At 40.5% G+C, this 23,089-nt stretch overlaps 1 protein-coding gene across 2 annotated transcripts in view; it reads left to right on the top strand.

Annotated features, from left to right (window-relative positions):
- The window catches only part of cadm1b (cell adhesion molecule 1b), a 146,092-nt gene extending 138,827 nt beyond the window's left edge, over positions 1-7,265 (top strand). For both annotated transcript variants that reach the window (XM_083913278.1, XM_083913277.1), the window contains 2 exons: positions 3,124-3,252; positions 3,388-7,265. In XM_083913278.1, coding sequence (XP_083769404.1) covers positions 3,124-3,252; positions 3,388-3,506 — 248 coding nt within the window. In that variant the 3' untranslated portion in view covers positions 3,507-7,265. The remainder of the gene's footprint in view (positions 1-3,123; positions 3,253-3,387) is intronic.
- Positions 7,266-23,089: the final 15,824 nt, after the last annotated feature.

Here is a 23,089-nt window from a genome sequence, read left to right as displayed (position 1 = left end):
GATCAAGCATCATCCGATTGCAATCTGATCACCCAAAACACACTTTAATGCCAAGTATACATGGGGTCTGAGATACATGAAGTACGGGGTATCACAGGGGATGGATTTAGGGGTAGCTGCAGATCAGTAGGTAAAGTGGGTCACCCAATAACCGTATGGTTTTGGGTTTGATCCCCTGCTCCTCCTGCCCAAGATACTGAAGCACCATTGGTCTCCATGGTGGATATGCTTGAATTCTACAGCACTTGGATACAAGAAATATATAAAATGCAGTCCATTAAATAAAAAGAGCAGACTTTGGCGAAAATATTTTTATCTCAAGATCCACCTGCTAGGTCTTTCCAAAAATTTAGCAACATCTCATGGCCTTCTTCAGCATTTATTATTAAGATACAAAAATATATTGATTTTCTAAATATGGATGATGATTTAAATTAGCTAGATTGGCTCGTCAGGATAAACTGTACAGAAACAGTTCTTTTCAATGTTCAGTCCATTGGATATGTGTTATTTGAAAGAATAAAAAGGTACTTTATAAAAAATAATGTTTTGCTCACTTTGTAAAATTGTGTCACGTAATCCCATGTGGAATAGGAGAGATGCTTGGCATGACACGGAAACAAATAATAAAATAAGTAAACAAGTTTGTCACTTGATAAATAAAAAAGGTGAAAATTGATGCAGCAGAGACAGACATTTTCTGTAACAGAAAATATGTAAATGTCATAACTCTAATGACATTTTCGAAGGTAAGAAAATCTTGCTTCAGAGCCTGAGAATATATAATGCAACTGTTTTCGCAGGAGTAGCACAACTCATTACTAGTGACCTTTATGTGTAAAATCAGCTTACAATATGCTTTAGACCTCTGTATTGCATTATGTAACACAATCTCTTTAAGATGTAATGCAGGTTGCACCACCACCAACACGAAAATGAATGAAAATGAGCTCAACAGTAACATTTATATTGAATTGGAGATCATGTTTTTGTGGCCCTACCTTGTAAGAAATACTGAACTGACAAACACAAAACCAGTGTTCAGTATTGTACTTAATGCAGGCAACATGATATGCAACCAACCATAACAGTTTATACTGTAGGTGTTATGGGATTTTTTACTTCGACATTTTGTGATAGAGTCTTAGTGCTTACCCGGGTAGAATTCTTTTTTTTTTTCTTACCGCTAAATAAAACTCTACCTCGGTTTGCAGAGGCGGCAGAGACCATGCATGTTTTCTTGCAGATGTGTCAAACGGAAGACAGCAGGGAGCAAGGTTAGGGCAGGAAGGTGTGGGGGGTTGAAGGGGGGGGGGGAGGAGACAGGACTGTGCACAGGCCATTTAGTGGTGAATGTTCATTAGCATGTAGAATGGGCCATTCCCTCTCCGCGGGGAATGAGCTGTGCTATCTGACATCGGCGATACAGTAAACAAACGGCACCTTGCACATCCCTGCTTCACATACGCCGACGCAAAGAAATGGCTCACTCCATGAAGAAGAGTCCATTTTAAATGGGCAACCAACTAAATCAGAACTTCTCTTATTAATTAGTTTCAATGCACCTCCACTTCCAAGATATCTTTGTGCTGAACTCAACTCAAATAGGGTGTTGTTTTTAGGTTGAGCTGTGAAAGTCACTTGTCTTAGAGCCCTCAGCTCGACTTATTATGCCCTCACAGTGTTGAGAAACTCTGCACTCCCCGCTCGTCTTTTATCAAAATCATTCAAGTTCAGAGCATGACTAGTGAGATTGATGGAAAATTGAGCTGCTCTCTCATGCAGCAAAGAACAGGGCAGCCATTCCCTCGCCTGCCACTCCTCCATCAGTCCAAATGTGCACAGATATAGACTATTGATAAATGCCTCTGAACTATTCTGAGACTGGAAATTTAAAGGCTTCAAATTTTGCCTTGTTCTACTGTGGTGCACGGATAAATCTAGCTAAATGCTAGACAGTGATACTCTCTGACACCTGAGGCAGCCACGTATTTCTCTGCATGGCGACAACGGGTGCCAATTTATCTCCAGACTTGTGTCTATTTCTGATGATTGAGCTCTATAACTTCCAGAAATGGCCTCTTAAATCACAATGTATTTTACAGTGTGTGAACTCTCGATGAAATTGCAGACGGTGTCTACTGTTTCACGGTGAAATAACCGTCTTAAAACATTTTCAGCACTGCTCAGTCAAGGGGCTAGAGCAGCCATTTCAGCTATTAGACGCTCTGAAAATGTTCACAAGCATGTTTCAACAGTATAACATCACAAATGTATGGTTTATGATTTAGAGACATCAGAATTTTATATGATGTATGTTTTATTAGGTAGGTATGAGGTATATTACAACATTTTGGCAAATATGCCAATCACTTTCTCTCTGTGAGTTGGATGAGAAGGTGTCTTTACGGTAAATATGATGCCCATTTGCGTAGTTTAGCATAAAGACTGGAAACAAGTCAATCTGCAAGGCTAAGTCACATGTCGTTTTTACACTTGGGTTTTCTACAGATTACACAAACAACATATAATATTTTATCAGTGCACTTCAGTGGTGCTGGCAGTGTGATTTTGTTACATTAGGACATAGACAGGGTAGTTGTAGGGTGGTACTGATCTTCTCATTTAACTCTAGAAAGCAAATAAGCTTAGTTCTTAAAAATCTTTGTGGGAAATAAAATAACACTGTACATACAGCTGCACAAGAAATTATTAAGAAAAAAATGTATTCCTTATTTTATTTTGTAAAACGCCTTATCCTTGGTATTATCAAGCAGCATTATTGGCAGTGGTTTGCAGATTTTTTTTAGTAAGATTTAAGTGGCTTGATAGCCTATTGTAAGGATGTTAAGTTATAAACTGTGAACCATTTACCATCCTCCATGGACCAACTTGTGCAATGGTATCTGCATTTTTCTCAACATCATTTTCAAGTGTTTCCTCTGGTTGTTTCATGCTAAAATGCTTTTCTGAGAAAACCAAACCATTTTTATTTATTTTGGCAAACAAATGTTTTAATGGCCATAGTTTCCATGGTGGTCTACGTCTGTGTAATGGTATTAGTGACTGGCTGAGACGGTTTACTGATCATGGAATTATTTACGGTTATTGTCCCATTTTCAGACTCCAGAGCTGGTGAGGGGCCACCACAGAAAATTGACCATGCAGTCATTGGAGGAGTTGTTGCCGTGGTGATGTTTGCCATCCTGTGTGCACTCATCGTTTTAGGTCGATACTTTGCCAGACACAAAGGTAAGGCATCACCAGTGCAATTGTACTTGATCACGAACACATGATTGAGTACAAGTGTTTTTTTGGTTGCAAGTGGAGTGCAATAGGATTAAAGTGCACAAGAGGTGAAGGGCTAATAGGTCTGTACTTTTGCAGGAACTTACTTCACACATGAAGCCAAAGGAGCAGACGACGCGGCTGATGCAGACACGGCCATCATCAATGCGGAGGGCGGACAAAACAACACAGACGAGAAGAAGGAGTACTATATCTGAACTGGACAGGCCAGAAAGGACGGGTGGGGATGCTGTTGGTGGTGGTGCTGTAGGAGCATTATGTTTAACTCTGATTGGTTACGAGAATGCTTGGGGGCAGGGAGGGCAAGATTTAAAGAGGAAGAGAAGAAAGTGGAAAGTAGGACTGGCATGGCCAAGTGGTAAGAAGAGGCGTTGCTGAGTCTTCTATCCTTTCTGGACTGCTGGGGCCTACTCTGTACAGTTCAATTATTTTACAGACAATTTTGTGCCTTGTTCTTTTTCTTTTTTTCTTTAACTGTTTTTTCCCCCTTTCACATGCTTGTTGGATTGGATTTATTTCAGTGTACTCCTCACCAGATCCTTTGTTGCATTTGGTTTTCTGATATTAAAAGGGCCTGGTGTTTGTCTATGTGTGCTGCAGCTAGCTTTTAGTTCATGTACCCAGATCTGAGGAGCCAGCTCATACACACCTTTTTGTTGTCGTTGAGTAATCTCCAGAGTTCAGTAACTGGAGCACTAGTGTCAACACATTTCTCCGTGGTGGGTCAAAGTCCACCAGTCCCTTCAAATTCATCAATGATTGGTTTTGACATATTTCAGCAACAGTTTCACTCATCCCCCCCTTTGAGGTCAGGTTCAATGTGTTGATTACTAATGTAAAAGTTGTGAGTAATAATCAAGCTTATCATAGAATGTATTTGCTCCTGAAAGGGAAGTAGGAGTACTGTTAAGTACTATTTCACATCAGATCGCAAAAGTACTACTCCCTCGCCGGTTTCAAGAGCGCATCTGACAATTAGTAGACGTGAGGTCAGTTTAGTATTTGTTTAGGGTATTGTGGAGTCCAGTCTAACATCCTGACAGCTGTAATGTGCATATGACATAGAGTTTCTATAGAGAAAATAACAACCACTTATCCTTTTTTTAGACTCTGCATCAGGTTTTTTCTGCTGATCGAGAGGACAGCAGTAAATCAGTAGTAGCAGATAACAATTACTGCCATCTCCTTTATTTTGTTCTTTTCTGTTGTCCTTAGCAGCAACTGGTTCTGGAAAAACATCTTAAAGGAATAATTTGTCATTTTAGGAAATATGCTAATTTGCTATTGTGAATAAGGAGATCGATATTACTCTCATGTCTGTGCGCTACGTGTAAAGCTACAGACAGCAGCCGGTTAGCTTAGCTAAGCAAAAAGACTGGAAACGGGGAAAAACAGCTAGCCTGGCTCCGTATAAAGGCAAACGATACAACTACCAATGGCTACACTTTTTTTGTAAAGGTTAAACAAAGATGAAAAATGTTTATAAGTGAGCTGTTACCCCCTGTTTTAAGACTTTGCGCGCAGACCATAAACTGTATGCAGACATAAAAGTGGTATTGATCTTAACATTTAACAAGCAGTAAGAAAGCAAATAAGTCTATTTCCCAAAATGTTGAACCACTCCTTCTTGCTTCTTTCTAGAGTGGTTTTGGTAGTTATTTTTTATCAGATTAATATTTATTTTCATCCTTTTTATGGAAGGACCAAAAAGAATGGAAGAAAATGTCGAATTAGTAAAGAGCTAAAACACTATCTGTTGGCAAAAACTTTGTGGGCTTTAGGGTCAGACTTTACTTTGAGTAAACATACATAAACCCTGTAAAACCTAAAAAACATGCATTATTTGTTGGATATTGATACAGCCTGCTGTGTGCGCTTTTGGTTTAAACATGAAATACTCAACATTTTCATACCGCCTACATGGTCGACCTTGGACCAGATATTATAATTATGCGAGTGTGCGTATATTTAGTGAATCTTACTCTTATACAGCAAAAGGCTCAAAGTCTATTTTGCAGAGTGCTCCTCTCTAAATAACTGATTTCAGATGATGATCATTGACCATTTTACTGGAAATGATTCTATGGTATTGGTTTATTTCATTCTTCAAGGGTTGTATTTTAAATTTGATTTGTACTATGTTAAAGGAAAGAACGATTGTTACACTTTCCAAAGCAGAGTTTCCTTTCAGTGATGTATTAGTCATCAAGGTATGTCCATGTTAATACCCGTAGCAAGTGGGAAAAAAAGTTTTACAGTGTATTTCCTGGCTTGGAAATCTTGGCTACATATACGTTTTGACCCTTGCCCATACGCGAGTATAAAAGACATTCAATCACTGCAAACATGAATCAGCTACATTTCCTTGCTGTCTGTAAAAACATTTTACCTTTGGGCTGTCTTTGATAACTTGTAAGGGTTCTCTGCCTTACAATTTGTCAAAGATTTGCGTAGAGCTTAAGACTTGGTTTGGGGAAAGATCATTTTCTTACTGTCTGCAGCCTCAAACCTTCACACAGAAACCGTCTGCTGTTACAAATGAATTTTCCCCCCGCCAACACAAATCAGAAGATACTGTGCTTGTAGACAGAGACACAGTGTGCACTCTGTGCATGCTTCATGCCTCTGAGTCTGTCACAGCTACTGTAGAAGAGTAAAAACCTGTTTGTTAATCAGTGATTTCATTTAATTGCCTGAATAAGACAAAAAAAATCTGTAAATGTATTATGAAAAAGGATAACCACTGCCTTAAACCCACCTCTTGATACGTATCATTATATAGGAAAAGACTGAAGGACTTAATTTAGTGCCTTCTTTGATTTTGAGGCATATGGTTAGTATATTGTAGTATCCTCATGTACACTTACACACTTAAAGTATATATTGTATATTTATGTCCTTCCGAACTTACAGGGCCAATACTCATCCAGGTTGTCTGTATTCATGCATCATATCAGGATTACAACCTGGATCATAAAAAAGCTAGAATGAGCTCAAAACAAAAAAAGTATTTCTTTGTTTATCAGGGTGGTGTGGCAGCTTCCACTGACTAGAATGTCGTATGCCAGGATGTAGTATTTATTGTTTTAATTAGTGATCGCAAAACAACATAAATTTGGTCATAATAATTTTTTTTTTGCTTCACTTCATTTGTTATTTATTTGGATATTTTTAAGGGCAGGGCTCACTAGTAATATTAGAGAGGATTACAGTACTAAAAGCTATAATAAGCTACAATTAAAGTACATCTGGATTTTAGGGTGTTGGTGTCATGGAAACAGTTATGTGCATGACACATTTTATTTTGAGGTTTGATATTTATCTTAAATGGCTATAAAGTGACTGCTGCTTTTAATCGAGGCACGTAAAAATATTGTCAGACTTGTCATTCAAATCAAATTTGTTTTGATTTGTTTTAAATAATTGATATTTAGTATGTTTGTTTTCACTCTCTCAGGTTCATGAGTGTTAATAGTTTTTTTGCATCTCAGGTAGAATGCAAATTACAGGCCCCAAGTATATACTGTAGTACCACAGCTATTCAAACAGTGAAGAATTCACAAGGTGTACATGTTTTTTTTCATCTGTACATGTTTATGTGTTCTTAATATGGTGCACTGTTACAGTAAACGTTAAATATTATTTTGCATAGACCTAGTTCACAAAGAAAGAAAACTAGATTTGTTAAGCAGACAAAATTATGTACAGTCAGTGTCAACAAAATCACAATGATGTTCATAAAACTTATACTTCTTCCACCTTAACACTTTTCTCATACAGTATCGGTTATTTAGTAATTATAGGATGTGACCACAGACAGTCAATCAAGCATCTGTTTGCATCCAGTCTATTCATGCATACAATTTCACAGAAGAAAAGATGGTGTATTTACTGTGACATAAAGTTTTATGAATGATCTGTAACATGTCTTGGATATTTGGATGAAACTCATGTTTAAAGCCTGGGAAGGGGAGGGAGGGGTTGGTGGGAGGTTTGGTTGTTTTATTATTCCCAAAAATGGTTGTTTTTGTTGTTGAATCTTAAATTTCTCTCGTTACCCAGGTGACATTTTTTTCTTTTGTGTAGTGAAGAGGATGTTACTCATATGACCATGCATATTTTGTATTGGTTCACACCAACATTTTTACAAAAGAAAAAAAAAAATCAGAAGAGTACTTGTCTTAATAAAAAGATATCAATGTTTAGCATTGTGCTGTTGTGACTTGATCAAAAAGTGTGGTTTCGCCACACCTGCCTGTTTTAACGTGCTAAATACATGAGCTGGATTGAACCTGCTCACTTCAACCTGAGCTGCAGATACTTGTCAAACTCCCGAAGAAGGAAGATCTCGAGTGGAGACAAAAATACTGTACCAACATAGATTCGATGTGCAGCAGCACCAGCAGCAATCTGAGCTACCATCAGTGACTGACACATGCACTGTGGAACAGATAGAGGCGAGACATGATGACTGACACCGACAGGCTCCGGGGTCCCTGTTAAGATTTCCAGCTGAACATGCGGATGTTAGTGATTTGACAAATTGATAGGTATTTCAAGGATCAAGACTTAGTTCATAACCAAGAGCGATTCTGTCACCATAATTCTGTCTGTGCCGCCATTTCCCATTACTTTAAGTGATCCATCCCAGGTAAAGGTCAATAACTTTAATTATTCAAACTTTAATGGGAATAATTTAACCTTAGAAACCAGCCACTTTTCTTTCTCTCACTCATACACTCATTGAAACATAATGCTTCCCTAAAGGAGCATTAAATACCTGCCTATTGGATTTTTGAAAGATGACAATTCATGTGACTTTCTCTATATTTCTTTATTTTATTGAGGATAAACTCTTGAGAACTGAATTTAAAAAAAAGATTGAAGGCATTTTGCTGTTCTGCTGTACTAGCCGTCAGTGCATCATGAATGCATGAATGTAAAAGGGTGATGTTTCAGTTAGATAAAACTAATCTCATTTAAATGTTCAATTTTAATTTGGAATGACATATTTAAGTGTAATTAGCACAATGGGAAAATTGAGAATGAACGAATGTCTGAGCATGGCTTGTTTAGTTGGCTAATTGATTGATTGAGATTGATGGCATGTAGCACTTGGCTTGGCTGAGGTATAATTAAATGATGTGGGGAAAAAAGGTGGGGGAACAAAGGCAAACACAACAAGCTCTGTCTGAACAGTTATCTACCTCTATGTTCACTCCTCCACTTGTATAATTCTTATTTACTTATTTATGGCAAATTCAGTTGTTAAAAAGAGGACAAATCCCTCTAGTATCAGAATCAGAAATACTTGGGTTACATTACAGTTGCTCCCGTTCTAGAATAGACAAATAAAAACAAATAGATAAATTATAAGTATGTAACTGTATGTAAAAACATGTACATTATAGTACAATATATAAGAAAATGTAACTAAGAAATATGTAAAATGAAAATAATATACTGTATCTGTATAGACTAGTGAATAATATTACTGAAAAATAGGATCTATGATTAATTGTGTTGAAATGCAAAATTTGTTGACATACAGCAAGTTCAGGGTCCACAACTCAATGGTCAGACAGCTCACATACTGGGAGAAGCTGCGCAGGTTTGTTGTCATGGTGACATGGTTGAAGTCACCTGAGATTGCGATGAGGGCACTCCAGTCTTGAGCCTGGAACTCAGAGCTATGGCGATGCAAATGAGGTTACATGCTCAAGTCTGATTGGCAGAGGAAGGAAATGTATACAGCTGCCACGTGTGAAATTCTTTTTTTTTATATAAGAAAAGGTGGTAGTCCTGTGGCAAAAGTTTAATGTCCAGGCAACAAATACATTAACAGATCATAATGACCAGGATTGTAACATTTGTGCTGTTAACTCAAATAGTGAGCCAAGTAATTTTCTGTTAAACACACAAGCTAGTTGTTTCAAACAATGATGAAGGACAAGCTCCTGAAGCCTATGATAACCACAACACAATTATCTCTGACTGCTACAGTACAACCCGGAGAAATCTGCATTAATTAAAGCACACACGACCAGCCTGTTAATCCTGTATGAAAGTGTCAGGGAGAAGAGACGTGTGTTTGTAAGGTGATTAACTCTAAACCTGAAAGATGCTGTGAACAGCACTATAGGCTCTAATGTCAGCGATGCTGCTGCTTGATGTTTAATACTCTGATACTTAATCAGAGACTGATGTTTACCAGAGGGAGGAAATGTGCTGGGCGTTGATGTGGAAGTTTTACGTGTCATTAATTAGAAAAAGATTTGAAAAAAGAAAAAGGTGCATCTTACACTCCCACCAACCAAAAAAAGTATTTCAGAAAGGAAATCCGTAATTATCTGCTGAGTCTAAGCTCAAGCAGCATCCTCTGAAGTTCCCTCAACCAAAATCTCAAGGTGACTCCTCTCCGCGGAAGCAAAGACGTTTTCTTTTGCCAAATTTACATTGATGTTCTGCTTCATAGCCGCCACCCTGTCCTCTCATCTTTTATTCTGCTACATCTGAATGTAATCTTTCTATCATATTTAGCATTGTTGATGCATAATTCATTTTCATTTAAGTCGATTTTTAATTTGAAACACTTAGCTGTTCCTGATTATCTTTTTGAGATAGCCCTTAAAATGGTATTGTTGCATGACAAGTTTATTAAGTCCCCCAGCTTTCTTCCGATGCACTGCAACGTCTTTATGGATGTTTTCCCACTTATGTTTTGTGTGTGTTTCTGTTGTCAGCATATGAAAGTGTTCTATTTTTGTGGGACAGCCTGTTACAGTCTTAAAAAATGTCTGTACACAGCCTTGAAGTCACTGGCAGCCTTAGTGAGCCGGTGAGTTGCTGCAGGAACATTGCCACCTCAATAATTTATCACACTGACTCTATTTTCACTTCTTGAATTAATTAGTCAGGTAATTAAAAGTTACAGGTTTTAATTAAATTTGCATTGTATTCAAACACAAGACCTCCACCTGGAAAGAAAGGCATCACGGGATGAAGTTAATAAGCTTGAATGAGCTTGAATTTAAAATTAAATTCCATTTGGAAAGATGTGGATAAGTTAAAATATTATCTGTTTCATGCTCCATGACCATTGCAGTCACTCACTTTTGAAATAATAGTTGAAGATAGTAACACTGCACTGCCTTACAAAGACAGTGAGCAGTAACTACAGAAACAGTAAGTTGATTAAAACAAAAAGGTTTGAAGGCGTTGTATATGTTATAAAACCTTAAAATAATGATTAATAGTGCTGGGCGTAGCCACCGTGACATCACCCATTGATATATGGACAGATGATTTAAAGCAAAGTTTGACATTTTGGCCATCGCCCTTGTTTTTTTGGAACCAGAAGTGACAACATTTGGACGAGGGGGTTAAGCTGTGGAGGAGCGAGGGGTGGATCTGAATGACAACCCAAGGACATTGCTGTGGTAGCATCTTGTCAATCACACGGTAGACACGCCCTAAAGCATATACCGCTTTATCGTCTGTTTTACTCTAAACAGGACCACAATTCACAAAAGGAACATTGTGCTGCTATAGACGGTGTGTCCGATTGCAATGAGTACACTAGGGCATATTTGCATGTATAAAATTAAGTAGCATGTCTTCAAAAGTGGACACAAAATGCAAAGAAATGGTCAAAAAAAAAGTCTGGAGCTCAGCGAGCCATCATGCAACCATAGCAACAAAATATTATTGAACTAAAACTTTTTCCACATACAAATCACTTAACAGGCATCTAAACCAAACATACCTGGCTCCTGAGCCTTGCTAGAGCTCGTCCCTGGTCAGACTGTCTCTCCTCATCATGAACAATATTATAAGCCCCGAGTCCTGCAGGGTTCTCCAGGTCTGTGTGAAGCTTTGACAGGACCTAATAACAAAACGACAGAGTAGGTGTAAACACAGCAGCAGGTATCTGGTTAGTCTGAGCACTGAACAGTGTATGGTCAATGGTGTCAAAAATAAAATATAGGAAGGTACCTGAACTTTGAGAATCAGGAAGTTCACACTTTCCTTCTGACACATCTTTGCCTGGCCTGCTGAGAAGTGGCAGAACATCTGCTCGCAGGTGCATCAATGCCACAAATGTGTCTTTGCAAGGCGGTGTGTGGGACACACAACTGACACGGGAAGGTGCATGGGAAGGTGTTCTGCAGCTGCTTGGTCATCCCAAAAGTTTTATATTTTGGTTTAGTTTTTAGGCAGTAAGTATCAAACTTGGTAGTTCACACCAGTCATGACAGCTGGCCCATCTTATTGCTTTGTTGATGGTGTCAGTTCTGCCATCTCTGACTGTCAACAGGTCAAAAAGATCATTCAAATTATTATTATTATTATTATTACAGGTCTTAACCTTCATGCTCTGAATAAAATGATACCCAACATGAACTTAATGAAAGTTGATTGGCAGCATGCTTTTTCAGGTAGTCAATTCAGAACAGCTGGCACTGAACCTCAATAAATGGCATGTGGACACTTCCACTTGGGCTCGTTTGTGTTGAGGGCATAAGCAGCAGTGCATTGCTATGGGGACAAGGATTTTGATTTGATTTGTTAATTTTTTCTTTAAGCAGTGGTGGCTATGATTGTTGAAACATCTGAAAGATCAAGCCCAGCAGCTGCTCTTGTTCTTAGGGCCCGTCCGCACGTAGCCACGTCTTCCTGTAACAGCACAACTTTTGTATCGTTTTGGCCGACCATCCACACGCAGCCGGCATTATCTGAGCCTGAAAACGGTATCTTTTGAAGCCAGGTCCTGGAGTGGGAAGATTTGAAAACGCACCCTGTGGCGTTGTCATCTGGAAGCCGAAAACGGCATACTGTAAAAAGTCACTAAATGTAGCGAGACAGTGACAGTTGTTTGTGTATATGCACCGAACAGCAATTCGGCCTTCTTGGAGACCCTGAATGGAGTCCTGCATGGGGCTCCAGTAGGGGACTCCATAGTTCTGCTGGGAGACTTCAACGCCCACGTGGGCAATGATGGAGACACCTGGAGAGGCGTGATTGGGAGGAACGGCCTCCCTGATCTAAATCCGAGTGGTCATCAGTTATTAGACTTCTGTGCTAGTCACGGATTGTCTGTTACTAACACCATGTTCGAACATAAGGATGCTCATAAATGTACGTGGTACCAGAGCACCCTAGGCCAAAGGTCGATGATCGTTTTTGTGATCGTATCATCTGATCTGAGGCCGTATGTTTTAGGACTCTTGAGTGAAGAGAGGGGCTGAGCTGTCAACTGATCTGGTGGGTCAGAGGATGGGGGAAGATTCTGGACAGACCAGGTAAGCCCAAACGAGTAGTGCGGGTGGGGTGAACTGGGAACGTCTGGAGGAGGCCCCTGTCCGGGAGATCTTCAACTCACCCCTCCAGCTGAGCTTTTCTGGCATCGCTGTGGAGGTTGGGGGCATTGAACCGAAGTGGGCAATGTTCAAAGCTTCCATTGCTGAAGCTGCAGCGGTGAGCTGTGGCCTCAAGGTCTTAGGTGCCTCAAGGGGCGATAACCCTCGAACACCATGGTGGACACCGGTGGTCAGGGAAGCTGTCCAACTGAAGAAGGAGGCCTTCCGGGATATGTTATCCCAGAAGACTCTGGACGCAGTTGCAAGGTACCGACAGGCTAGAAGGGCTGCAGCCTCTGCTGTGTCAGAGGCAAAGCAGCGGGTGTGGGAGGAGTTCGGAGAAGCCATGGAGAAGGACTTTCGGGCGGCACCAAGGTGCTTCTGGAAAACCATTCGACATCTCAGGAATGGGGAAACAGGGAACCGTCCAGGCTGTTTAAAGTAAGGACCAGACGCTGGTGACCTCAGCTGATGAGGTAGTTGGGCGGTGGAAGGAGCACTTTGAGGAACTCCTTAATCCAACTAATATGCCCTCTTTTGTAAAGGCAGAGCTGAAGGCTGATGGGGAATCATTGTCAATATCCCTGGCGGAAGTCACTGAGGTAGTCAAACAACTCCACAGTGGCAAAGCCCCAGGGATTGATGAGATTCGTCCAGAAATGCTGAAATGATTTGGATTTGGAGGGGGGTGTCTTGGTTGTCTCTTCAACATTGCGTGGAAGTCTGGGACAGTGCCAAGGAAGTGGCAGACCAGGGTGGTGGTTCCTCTGTTTAAAAAGGGGGACCAGAGGGTGTGTGCCAACTACAGGGGTATCACACTACTCAGCCTCCCTGGTAAAGTCTACTCCAAGGTGCTGGAAAGGAGGGTTCGTCCTATAGTCGAACCTCACATTGAAGAGGAACAATGTGGATTCCGCCCTGGACGTGGAACAACGGACCAGCTCTTCACTCTCGCAAGGATCCTGGAGGGGGCCTGGGAGTATGCCCATCCAGTCTACATGTCTTTTGTGGATCTGGAGAAGGCATATGACCGGGTCCCTCGGGAGATACTCTGGGAGGTGCTGCGGGAGTATGGGGTGAGTGGGTCATTTCTGTGCGCCATCCAATCTCTGTACACCCAAAGCGAGAGCTGTGTCCGGATCCTCTGCAGTAAGTCGGATTTGTTCCCGGTGGGGCTTGGCCTCCGCCAGGGGTGCGTTTTGTCACCAATCCTGTTCGTGATTTTCATGGACAGGATATCGAGGCGTAGTCGTGGTGGAGAGGGGTTGCAGTTCGGTGGGCTGAGGATCTCGTCCCTGCTTTTTGCAGATGACGTGGTCCTGATGGCAACGTCGGTTGACCTTCAGCACTCACTGGATCGGTTTGCAGCCGAGTGTGAAACAGCTGGGATGAGGATCAGCACCTCTAAATCTGAGGCCATGGCTCTCAGCAGGAAACCGGTGGATTGCTTATTACCAGGTAGGGAATGAGTCCTTACCCCAAGTGAAGGAGTTCAAGTACCTCGGGATCATGTTCACGAGTGAGGGGAGGATGGAGTGTGAGTTTGGCCGGAGAATCGGAGCAGCGGGGGCGGTGTTGCAGTTGCTCTACCCCACCGTTGTGACGAAAAGAGAGCTGAGCCAGAAGGCAAAGCTCTCGATCTACCGGTCAATCTTCGTTCCTACCCTCACCTATGGTCATGAAAGCTGGGTCATGACCAAAAGAACAAGGTCGCAGGTACAAGCAGCTGAAATGGGTTTTCTCAGGAGGGTGGCTGGAGTCTCGCTTAGAGATAGGGTGAGAAGTTCAGCCATCCGTGAGGAACTCGGAGTAGAGCCGCTGCTCCTTTGCGTTGAAAGGAGCCAGTTGAGGCGGTTCGGGCATCTAGTAAGGATGCCCCCTAGACGCCTCTCTACGGAGGTGTTCCAGGCTTGTCCAGCTGGGAGGAGGCCTCGGGGAAGACCCAGGAATAGGTGGAGAGATTATATGTCCACACTGGCCTGGGGACGCCTCTGGATCCACCAGTTAAAGCTGATTAATGTGGCCCGGCAAAGGGAAGTTTGGGGTCCCCTGCTAAAGCTGCTGCCCCCGCGACCCGACCCTGGATAAGCGGTTGAAGATGAGATGAGACAAGATGAATTTTCAATGAGGGATCACTGTTTTTCATATAATATATATATATATATATATATATATATATATATTTTTTTTTTTTTTCAGAATGGTGCATTAGGTCATTTGGTCCAGTATTTAACCAGGCTTGATCTGTTATTTTGATTTGGAAGAGGAGGAAAGAAAGCAGGATATTTCCGAAGCATCACAACAGGCAGCTAGCTGTGAAGTTTTTACAAGCCTCTTATTAGAATATGATGGATCATATACTTTTCCTCTCTCACTGGTTTTCTAGACAACTGTAACATTGCGCTAATGTGGTCCAAGTTGTTTAACAAGTTTAGCTGTTAGTAATCTTTTCTTAAACAGATTTAGTTTGAGAAATTAAATAGTTAAGAACACCGGTCAGCTCCATGTTGTTGTCCCTCCCACTACAACTATCGTTTAAGTGTCCAGTCACACATGTCAGTTACCCATTAAAACACAATGGGCAAAACTTGGGGAGAGATTAGGGGAGTGGTATGGGGCGATTTTTTTTTAATCGCCCCGAGGTCCCATGTATTTGTCTCATAAAGCACACCAAGCAGTGTGTGCAACCTCTTAATGAGTGTGTATGTGGAACCGATGGGCACTCTGAAAAGCACCCTCAATCTCATTCGAGACCTAAATTGGTGAAACCAGCTTTCCTCGCCTCGGAAGTAGCTCGACATGGCTCGGCAGCGACAGAGATGAGAGATTAGATAAATATTTCAATGCAGTTGTTGATTTTTGACATTTTATTGTAGATAATGCATTTTAAGCCACTCATTGACCACACACTTTTAATCATTGGATGAAAATAATGAATAAATAAAATCAATAAAAAAAGGAATTAATTTCAATGTAGAGCCAGGAGGGGCAGCGCCCTAGCGTCCTCTATGGGCCAGCCGCCACTGCCGTTATGCCATCTGCAAGAACAGAATCCACCCTGCTGGACACTGGAGAATGCAGGTTGACCTAGACTAGAAGCTTATCATTCTGTCAAAGATCCTTACAACTAATTTTAGTAGTTTGAGCCCTCTGGAGGTGTCGTGGGCCTATAAACAAAACACCAAGGAAGGGGGGTGCCCACTTGATGACCCAATGAAGTGATTACCCCTACCCCCCATTAAAGACAGCAAGAAGGTGCCCATTATTTAAGGGATTGTACTATCAAGTCTTATAAACTCAACTGATCAGCCAGGCTTTTAAACTTATCTGATTATTAAAACATGAAAAACAAGCTATTCGTTTATTTTTTTACCCATATCAACCTCTGGGTGACCATTTACATCAGCTGGGTGTTAGCTAGTGGCTAGCTAGCTGTCATTCAGTCTTCAATTATTCATACTTAAAGATATAATCTGTAAAAATTTAATCTAGTTAATTGTCTGTTAAGTTACCATCTATCAAAGAGTGAGTTAGAACAATGGTTAGTGATCATATGACTCACTAATGAAAAACGTGTACCTGCCTCTTTGCTGAGTATTCCAAACTGTGTGTCTGTGGTGACATTCCCTGTCTTAATGCTAGTGCACCACCATGTTAGCGACTCTGTTTACTCAGTCAGCATTGATAGGTCTACCCAGGTGGAGCTTGTCCCTGTTGGTTATGTTGCGTTCACTTGTACTCGGAAATCGGGAACTTCCAACTTCTGACTTCAAATTTCTGAGTCAGGCTTATAAGGGCAGAAGTGTAATAGGAACATGTGTGTGTATGGATTTAAGAGGGACCTGAAGTAGACAGGTGAATTTGTGTCAATAAAGTTTACAAAAGAGTAAAAAGAAAAAGTCAACAGGCATAGCGACCGTGAATGTGACAAGATAAGACATGCTGGTGTTCACAAGTATGCTGATTAACAACACCAGTTCCATTTTAAGTTGTGGTAATATAATAATCTTTGTAAATAGTTTATGATATATTTTGTAATTGATATTATTAGAGAATGGTCTGATCAGAGCACAGACCTCCACCAAGTCTGGGTCATTTGTGTTGTAACATGTAATGTATCTATAATGCTCAGCAGCTTTTACAAAAAATTATTTTAATTATATTTTTATTTGACTTTTAAGTGTTTAAATTAAGAAAAATAAATATATGATTTTAAGTTCCACATGCTGTCATCTAATATTTTGTTCCATTACTTTGATGTTGTGTTATTTTTCCCCTGTGGTATCGTTTCGATATCGGTATCGAGATAGTTTAGGCACGTATTGTACCGAAGTCATAATTTTGGTATTGTGATAACTCTACTAGAAACATGGTATCTCAAATCTCAAGTGAGGATACAGATATTTTATATAAAAGATGTATATTACGTGAACCTGCGCTTTCAACCTGCTTTGAACCTGTGAGCATGAGTCGTCACTCTTTCTTCACCATTAGTAGGGCATCCAGTCTGTTGTGTAGCAGACTTTTTTGATAAACCAGAAAATTGTAGAGCTACATTCGACTGTGGCTCAGTGGGAGAGTGGGTCGTCCTCCATTCGACAGACTGGCGGTTCGATCCCCACCTCCCCCGGTCCACATGTCGAAGTGTCCTTGGGCAAGACACTGAACCCTGAATTGCTCCCCGTGCTGCGCATGGGTGTGTAAATGTGTTGTGAATGATCAGATTAGATGGTATGTAGATGTCCACTGCCATCAGTGTGAATGTCTGTGTGAACAGGTGAATGTGACAAACACTGTGAAAGCGCCTTGAGTAGTCAGAAGACTAGAAAGGCGCTATAGTACAAGTACAAGTCCATTTACCAGTCCATTTACATTTGGCGTCATGATCAAAGGAAGGTTTTGTATGACGTCAACAATTCAGTCCATACTTGCAGGCTCTCTTTCTCCCTATGCTATCATTTTTTTAAATTTTATTTATAAATGACATTTCAATGTTGCAATAATTGTCATGGTAAGAGTAGATAGCAATGAGTCAAGTAACTGTGTTTTGGCTTAGTTGGGTAGCACAGCCTAAGAAAGATTGGATATAAAGGTTTACAGACAAATACAAAGAAATGTTTGGCATTCGTTTAATTTGTTCAGCTGTGCAAAGGATTCAGTTATTGCTTAGTCAAACAATGCTGAGCGGAGCTGTTTAACCAGTTTGCCTGTGTGGTCATCTCTTCACACCTGCACTGAGTTTACATTCACAGTTCAGATTATGCAGAGTTACGAGAAAAGCCATCATCTAAAGCATAATTCTTGTGCTATCACTGGGTATTCGTTTTAAGACATGAAAGCCTGAGCCTGTGATTAAGTAGGTACCCAGTGTAAGCGCACTCTTACCATGTCATTGTGATGTGAACAAAGAAAACTGAGCTATTGAAACAAGAAAAATGTGTACAGAAAAGAACAAAAGAGATGAGTTAATGGAAAGAAGATGGAACACACTTTTCTACAACAGTTAATTAGTATTTTGAGGAATAATAGTAATACCGAGAATATAGTGATATTTTAGGAATTTTATTTTAGGCCTTGAGTAATTAGCGTATAGCAAATGTGAGGGTGCAACTCCTTCCAATTATGTTGATAATTACCTTTAAACACATCATTAGGCCCTTTATTGAAGACAGCCTGCTCCATATGCTTAAGGTTTGTTTTGCTCCATAGAACATACACTTTCTTCCGAAAATGTTCTGCATGTCTGTATGAAACTGATCAATGTCTGCATTATGTAACCTCTAATTAATATCGGAATAGATTTTCAATTGAAGCCGAGTGACCTTTTATTAAAGCAGTAATTCATAAGATGATGTTGAAGAAGATGAGCTCATCACAAACTTTAATCGTATCACCCAAATTGCGAAGAAAGCATGAAACAAAAAAATAGAGAGGGGAGGTAATGTAATTAGTTTACTTTTAACCACATTACTGGTTAGATGTTCTTGCAAAGTGGTTTCATGGTTGCTGTGACCTTAGAAATCATTTCAGCCTCCAACCTGAAGCATATTGGATGTAGTCCAATCAAAAAAAGAGGGCATGTCAGAGAGATAGATGATATCCGTGCATGCTTTGTTTCTTAACATAAAAACTAAATTCTTAAATGCATAGATTAAATGCTTGTGACATTACAGAAGGTGGAGCCTGAAGCAAGCAAGGCTCCCTGTTCCGGTTAAATGACTAATTATACATTTTCTTTGTAACATAAACACATATAATTTTCATACCCTGACTATCTTAAGTGTCAGTACAGTGTGTCCACCTGCAGCAATGGCAACAACATACAGTGAACCATTTTGAGTCTGCACAGCAACTGAGCAGGAGCTTGTTTACTCTGGCCTCTCATCCGAGGGTTACATTAAATGCTCAGTGATCCAGATGGGGAGCTTTTTTTGTGTGGATGGAATCCACTCTCTGTTGCCTGGAACCATTTGAATTCTGTGGCTTTTGTTCATATTTCCTAATTAGTAATGCCTTATGGTTTTAAATGCTTGCAAATTCAAAAACCCTTGCACTGTATTCAGCACCGTAGCGTCATGCCCCAGAAATAACAGATGTATCATTTACAAGTAAATGCCCCAAATGGATTCACATGGCTTAAGCTTATTCAACTGGTGGTTACCTTTTGAACCAACTGAAATGCCTTGGATAATTACATTCTGTTTCTCTGGCTATTATTCATAAGTTAAAGGTCAAGAGTGTTATTTGCCAAACCGAACCTTGCATTGTGTGGGCCAACGCTTCTGGTTGCCTAGTCACTTTGATATGCATGTGAATGTCAAATTAAAAAAACAGCCCTTATATGCAGTCATTACTGCGAGTGAGGAGCCTTTGTGTAAACCTGGAGTCTAATCACTTATTCAATCACTAAGCATTGCATCCCTGCTCTCTTCCACCCGCCACCACTACTCCCCCTAAAAAGCAGCTGATTTTCTATTTCAAAAACCATGGATACACGTGAATAAAATATATATTTCTGCCCACACCCAAGGCCTAATTGGTTGTCTGAAGTACTAACAATGTTCTCTTGGTGGCTCTAATTAAATTAGAATCCAGTCATGTTAACTAAGTAATTAAGTGAGCCATAGACAATCTCTAAGACCTGTCTTTCTATTATTGATGGCAACAAATTCAAACAAGCATTGCAAGGATAGGAAACGTGACATGCACTGGTGATTGTGGCACAGAAGGCTGCAACTTCTCCTAACTACAAAATCAGTGGGATGTTGAAAAATGACAGAATCGCGGTAGCTACTGGCATCTATTTCTTTAGCTCTTGTGAAACTCATCCGTCAAAACCAAGGACAATGTGGCACCGAGCCAGGATGTCCAGAGTGTGGATCAGACGTTTGCTCTGTCATACTAGTCTCTCAGTGCCAGACCTATCTCCACAGCGCTGTGGCTACACCTGCTTATCCGGAATAGGGAGGGGGGGGACGCTCTGGCTTGTTTATATTTCCTTAGACTAATCACACTCTTCCTGGTCGGCACTAAGCCAACGGTGCACTTGCAAAATAGATAGCGGAGATAGCGCTTTACATCCGGTGAGCCAGACCACTGTCACACCAACAAGGAAAAGAACCAAACTGATGCATCAGCCACTTTTAATAAGATGAGGTGCTGCTTTATGTGCTCACTAAAACTTCTATTTTTTAATTTATTTTTAAGGCACAATTTCAGGCCATCATACAACGCTATCTACTGTGTGTATATTTAAATGATATATATATATATATATACACACTATACACTACTATACATTTTACTAATCAAATATGCACTGAACTTCACACTCAGTCGAGATCCATCAAAGAAAAAATGAGGAAGTGTACATTCATAAAGTTCTGATAATATTTTGTAATGGAAAATTAGACTGTAATGAACAACCAAAAATGTTTTTTATGGCATCACTGAAGTGCCATGAACCAGAGAACTACAGCTCCTGCCATGTGCTATTACTACTGCAATTGCAGACCGCACTCACAGAAAGAAACATTAAGGATTTAAAATTGTTTCTCCAGAATGTAAAGGCACAATTTGGTGCAATTCTAAAGAGTAATCTGCTCAGGTGTGTAGGGCAACTATTATCCCGCAGATCACCTGCCCCTAGAGAGGTGGCAGTCCTTTTTCCTTGCACCTGCTGGTGTTTGGCATCACACGCCTCACACATCCCATCTCTACATCTGGACAACACCAGATGTTCTTGAATAATTTCTCATACAGGTGAAAGTTCTTTCCCTTTGCAGCTGAACCTCAACTTGCTCAGCATTTCCTCCACTCAGACAGATGCACGCAATTTCTGTTCAGATATTTCTTACGTCAAAACCGTCACTGAAGTGAGGGGAGGTAAAATACGTAGAGGGAGGAACACTGGAGAGCCGTTTTTCCACTCATTTCATTTGCCCCCTGCTGAAAAATAAGACTTTACCCGGATTCTGAAAGGTAGCATGTCTCCAACACATCACAATGTCCAAAAAGTAGATGGCTGTCTAGCAGAGCAACATTTCTTTCTCTGAAATGCTGAATAATACATGCATATCTTGCTGTGATCCAGCGAATTCTATAGCCTATAGAAAAGGATTGCTCTCAACGTAAACCATTTTGCTAGGGGCCGTTCTCTTTCCTCAGGTCCAGTCTTCCATAAATAATTTGCCTTCGAACTTCACATGCATAAAAATTGCAACTTGTTGGTTATGAGAGAGAACAGTGAGGATGCACTTTGAATGCCAATGTGCCAATGAATAAACAATGGCTCACTGCTCCAGGAGCAATGCAGAGCTGCCAGGAGACATTGCTTTGAGTCCACAGGCTCTCTTAATGGTTTTCACCACAGACCAAGCCTTTCAGTCAGCTGTGAATGGGAGGCTGTTTTGATCTGGGAGAGGAACACTTTAATATTTCCTAACAAAGCAACAATTCCCAAGGCACTTTGGACAACCTTGGATGATTCCTTCCAATTATCCTCCAGCCACTCAAACACACTCCTAACCACGACTACATGGTCTTTCTATACCAATAAGCGTGTAGTATGAGGAATAGCCTCATCCTCGCTTTCAGAGCAGCCGAGGTCACGAGTCATCCGGAGGGATCTCTCACACACAAGAAATATTTACACATCATATACAGGTTGTTGTTATAATAACCTCCATTGATAATGCAAAGCAATACAAACAGTCAAATAGCCAGGGCACTCTGCAATGTTTTTGAAGAGATATGAGGTGTCTGAGAAGTAATCTCCCCAGAATGCAATGGGAGCTTTCATTTCTGCAGTACGACAGTGCCACCTGGTGATGAGTAGACGCCACTGTGGGGTTGCATATACTATTAAAAGGAGCTTTACTCAACATTCAGATCCTTAATGAAGCAGCAAAACAAGGATTTGCTATGTAAAGACATAGTGGAGTACTGGCGTCCTGAGTGGAAGTCATTCTCCCTCTGTGTGTGTTGTAATCCTTTTCTCAGTTTGTTGTGATAGCTGGTCCGGTTGCGTGTGACTGTTGGCGGATGTTTGTATGAAAAACTAAGTATGAGAGCCATGTGGAGGCAATCCCAGCTCACTTGTTTTTTTTTTTCAGTATTTCAAGAACAGCAACATGGTGGCTTCTCAAAACATGTAATGATTTCCTGGCACTATATACTAAATACCCAAAGACTCTTCTGTCTAACCTGGTTGAAGAAATATTGTTTTAAAACCAAAAAGTTAGAAGAGAGAGAGGAAGAGAGAAGAGAAAATGTTATTTAACAACATTCTGGTTAGTGTAAATTATCGATAACACCAGAAACCGACATCACTGTGTGCTAAAGCTAATGTGAAAAGAGTTCTCATAAATTCAGCTTCGGTTGGATCTGAAGACTTTAAGTTTGAAAGTTAAATAAACCTGAAGGGTGTGAATATGCAAAGAAGTTATCTTAACAGACATCTGCAATCCGCTCCTCATTTCATCTTGAGGTTAGCAATGGTGGATATTGAGTTGCATTGTGGGTAATGTAGGCACCATGTTTTGACTGAGAGATTTTTTAAATAAAAATATATTGGTTCTGTTGCATCGATTTTGACCGTAGGCTACTTTTTTTTCTTGTAAAAACTGTCCACTATGAGTCTTACAGTGTTATTTAATAATAATTATAATGATAATAGTAATAATAATAGCACCTTTTACAGATCAAGTCAGAAAGTGCTTCACATGATAAAATTGTTAAAGTAAGACCCAGACAGTAAAATGAGCAAAAAGTGCTTCAGCTGCTTGTCAAAAGCATCAAAATAGGCCACAGAACGTAAAACAATAGGAATAGCGTTCCACAGTTGGAGCCACCAGTTCAAAGGCACTGTCTCCTTTAGTTTTGTGTGCGAGGGACAGGGAAACGGCGATGGGGCAGGTCTG

This window comes from Echiichthys vipera (genome assembly GCF_963691815.1).
Source record: "Echiichthys vipera genome assembly, chromosome: 5".
Lineage (NCBI taxonomy): Eukaryota > Metazoa > Chordata > Actinopteri > Perciformes > Trachinidae > Echiichthys > Echiichthys vipera.
The sequence above is the reverse complement of the archived record's forward strand: the minus strand, read 5'-3'. Positions and strand labels throughout refer to the sequence as shown.